At 37.3% G+C, this 3,163-nt stretch overlaps 1 protein-coding gene across 1 annotated transcript in view; it reads left to right on the top strand.

The window, feature by feature from the left end:
- NPHP3 (nephronophthisis 3 (adolescent)) overlaps nt 1-3,163 on the top strand; it is a 35,590-nt gene that overhangs the window by 26,407 nt on the left and 6,020 nt on the right. Inside the window, exons 20-22 of the mRNA XM_015568071.1 lie at nt 565-754; nt 917-1,158; nt 2,167-2,309. Coding sequence (XP_015423557.1) covers nt 565-754; nt 917-1,158; nt 2,167-2,309 — 575 coding nt within the window. The remainder of the gene's footprint in view (nt 1-564; nt 755-916; nt 1,159-2,166; nt 2,310-3,163) is intronic.

Raw genomic sequence — 3,163 nt, 5'->3', positions numbered from 1 at the left:
ATGCCCTCCCACCCCTGGATCCCTGGATCCCTGCTCCCTGCCGGTCTGGTCACCCTTAACCACCTCTGCTTCAGCCCCCGCCACCATGGCTTTGTCCGGAAGGATGTCTGGAAGACATCTGGTCTAATTAGCATATTATCCTTTTATTAGTATAGATGTTTACTTTGAATTTATATTAGTTCACACAAACACTCCATCCATGCTTTTGTTCCGGCCCTCCAGTCCAGTTTAAGAACCCATTGTGGCCCTCGAGTCAAAAAGTTTGCCCACCCCTGGAGTATTTTCTGTGTGCCATAATCTCCTTACAGTAACACCTGAGGCAGGTAGTGTCAGTGTCTCCCTCTCTGCAAAAGAGGAAGTTGTAGCATAAGAGGTCAGACATCCTGTTCATGATCACGCAGCTGGGAGCAGTGGACTCAGGTGACAGTCTGAGTCCACAGTGTTACCTCACTACACCATACCTGCCTACTAATAAATTGTCAATAACTTGATATGAATTCTGGCATTGTCACTTGATAATGGCTTTTAAGGTTTGTTTTCTTCTAATTACTGTTATTTGTTCAGAGGACATTTTGCTGAGTTGCTGAGCTACTGGCAGTTTGTGGGCAAAGACAAAAGCACGATGGCAGCCGAGTACTTCGATTCACTGAAGCAGTATGAGAAAAACTGTGAGGGCGAGGAGAACATGATGTGCTTAGCAGATCTCTATGAAACCCTGGGGCGCTTCCTCAAGGACCTGGGCCTGCTCAGTCAGGTAACTGTAGCAGGAATCAGAGCCAGGGTGGGTTTTTCCTGTTTACTCGGCTCTCCCTGCAGGAATTAATGCAGCTTTTATTTGCTGTGCTAATCAGATGGTAGATCTTACACTTTCCTACTTTTCACTCACTTCAGTTGGCCTTTAATATCTTTTCCCCAGGCCGTGGTACCTTTGCAGAGGTCACTAGAAATTCGAGAAACAGCTTTGGATCCAGATCACCCGAGAGTAGCTCAGTCCCTTCACCAGTTGGCAAGTGTGTATGTGCAGTGGAAGAAGTTTGGCAACGCAGAGCAACTGTACAAACAGGCATTAGAAATCTCTGAAAATGCCTATGGCGCAGACCATCCACATATTGCTCGTGAACTTGAGGCACTTGCAACTTTGTACCAGAAACAAAATAAGTAAGATTGAGATCACTAATACTCTGGTTTTATGGTGGGGAGTTACAGTTCTAAATGTACTCATGTGGTAAGCTTTCTTTTGTGGCGGGGTACCTTTCCTTATCCTATATCTTTTTAATGCATCATATTCAAATACTATTTGTTGGTCTGCGTCTTCATGAGGTAAACAAAAAATTAGAACCGTAAGATCCATTTCTATCTGAAGATGAGTAGAGAATAGAGCATGGGGTTTGTAGTCACATAGTTGGGTCGGAATCTGGGCTCCCTCACTGACTGGCTTTGTAATACGGAGTGAATTACTAACACAAGGGCTAAGAACCGCGGTCCCTGGCCAAGTCCAGGTGGCCTCCTGCTTTGTAAACAAGGTTTTATGGGAACCCAGCTGCATTGTTTTCATTTACATATTGTCTGTGGTTGCCTCCTTGCTTCAGCGGTAGAGTTCATTCAGTTTTTGAGACAGAGACTGCATGGCGCACAAGGCCTAAAATACTACCTCGCCCTTTATAGACAAAGTTTGCTGGTCAGTGGTATAATAAAAAGTATCTATGAGATACCCACTGAATGGCTCCTTTTCCTCCATCAGAAATCATTTATTTTGCTCCATCATAACTGATACATATTGGAATATTTTTAACTTTAAGAAATCTTGTTCACACAAATTTTGGATGAATTTTACATTTATCTTTGACCAAACGTTAGCCTCTATAGGAGAAGGTGATATAGCAAGCTAAAATTTTAGATTTTTCATTTAGATATGTTGTCCTTTAAAGATCCAAAGTGAATTATATCAGTTAAAAATCTGTTAAATGTCCATTACTTGGAGTATTAGGTCTGTTTTGTTAGATTTTTTTTTTTATGAAGGGTTGTGTTAAAGATTTGTAATTCCATGTAACAGTGCTGGTTTTAAGAGCCAGAAATAGCTTTACACTAGGTAAGGAGGGCTTTCATTTCACTGAAATATGTTACTTTGGACATGTTTCTTATGTTTGACTTTTTTTTTTTTTAAAGATATGAACAAGCTGAACATTTTAGGAAAAAATCCTTTAAGATTCGTCAAAAAGCTACAAGGAGAAAAGGCAACTTGGTAATGAGAGATTTCTTTTGTTTTGTGTTTTTAACAAAGAGGAAGAGAGCATCTCTGACTATCATAATATAAATGCATAAACCTCACAAGTTTTAAGAACTTTATATTTTAAGTGACTTCTAGAAAAGTACTGATTAATATTTTTATTTATTTATAATGTGTTTAAATATTACTATTACTGAGAGGTACAACTTAGTAGACTCTTAAAAGTAGAATTATATATTGTGTTAATCATTTTGCAGTTTATATGTACATCAAATCATCACACTGTACACCTTAAGCTTACACAGTGTGGTCTGTCAATTATATCTCGAAATTTAAAAATTTTTTAAGTGAAACCTAGTTCATTTGAAGGTTAGACTCTGGATGTAGACTTGAAAGCTGCTTCAATTCTTTTCTTTAAAAGGTTGGAAAAGGGAGTAAAAGTAAATTAGTTAACATTTTATGTTGGATTCAAATGCAAAGAAATTCTTACCCTTGAGAACAAAAAAATTATTTTCACATTTCTAAGCTACTCATAAAATCTAAAGAGTTTATTTGTTTTAACTTAATATGTCATGTGCAATTTTTAACTGAAATGTATTTGACATATAGTACAATATAAATTTAAGGTGTACAATATATTGATTTGATACATTTGTATATTGTAATATGATTGCCATTGAAATGATAGTTAGCACCTCCACCACATCACATAATTATCATTTTTTGTGGGAATAATTATGATCTAGGTTTCTTAGCAAGTTTGATGATTATAATATAGTATTGTTGTCTATATTCATTATACTGTACATTTGATCTCCAAGACTTATTTGTCTACTAGTTGCGAGTGCTACATGCAATTTAAATACTTGACGTTTAAATGGTTAGCAGTGAGATTGGTAAATATCTGCAAGTTAATTCTGTTTCCTGTCCTTTTGC

The sequence above is a fragment of the Myotis davidii genome, unplaced genomic scaffold (genome assembly GCF_000327345.1).
Source record: "Myotis davidii unplaced genomic scaffold, ASM32734v1 scaffold962, whole genome shotgun sequence".
Taxonomy (NCBI): domain Eukaryota; kingdom Metazoa; phylum Chordata; class Mammalia; order Chiroptera; family Vespertilionidae; genus Myotis; species Myotis davidii.
Note: the sequence above shows the minus strand (reverse complement) of the source record. Positions and strands in the feature narration are given on the sequence as shown.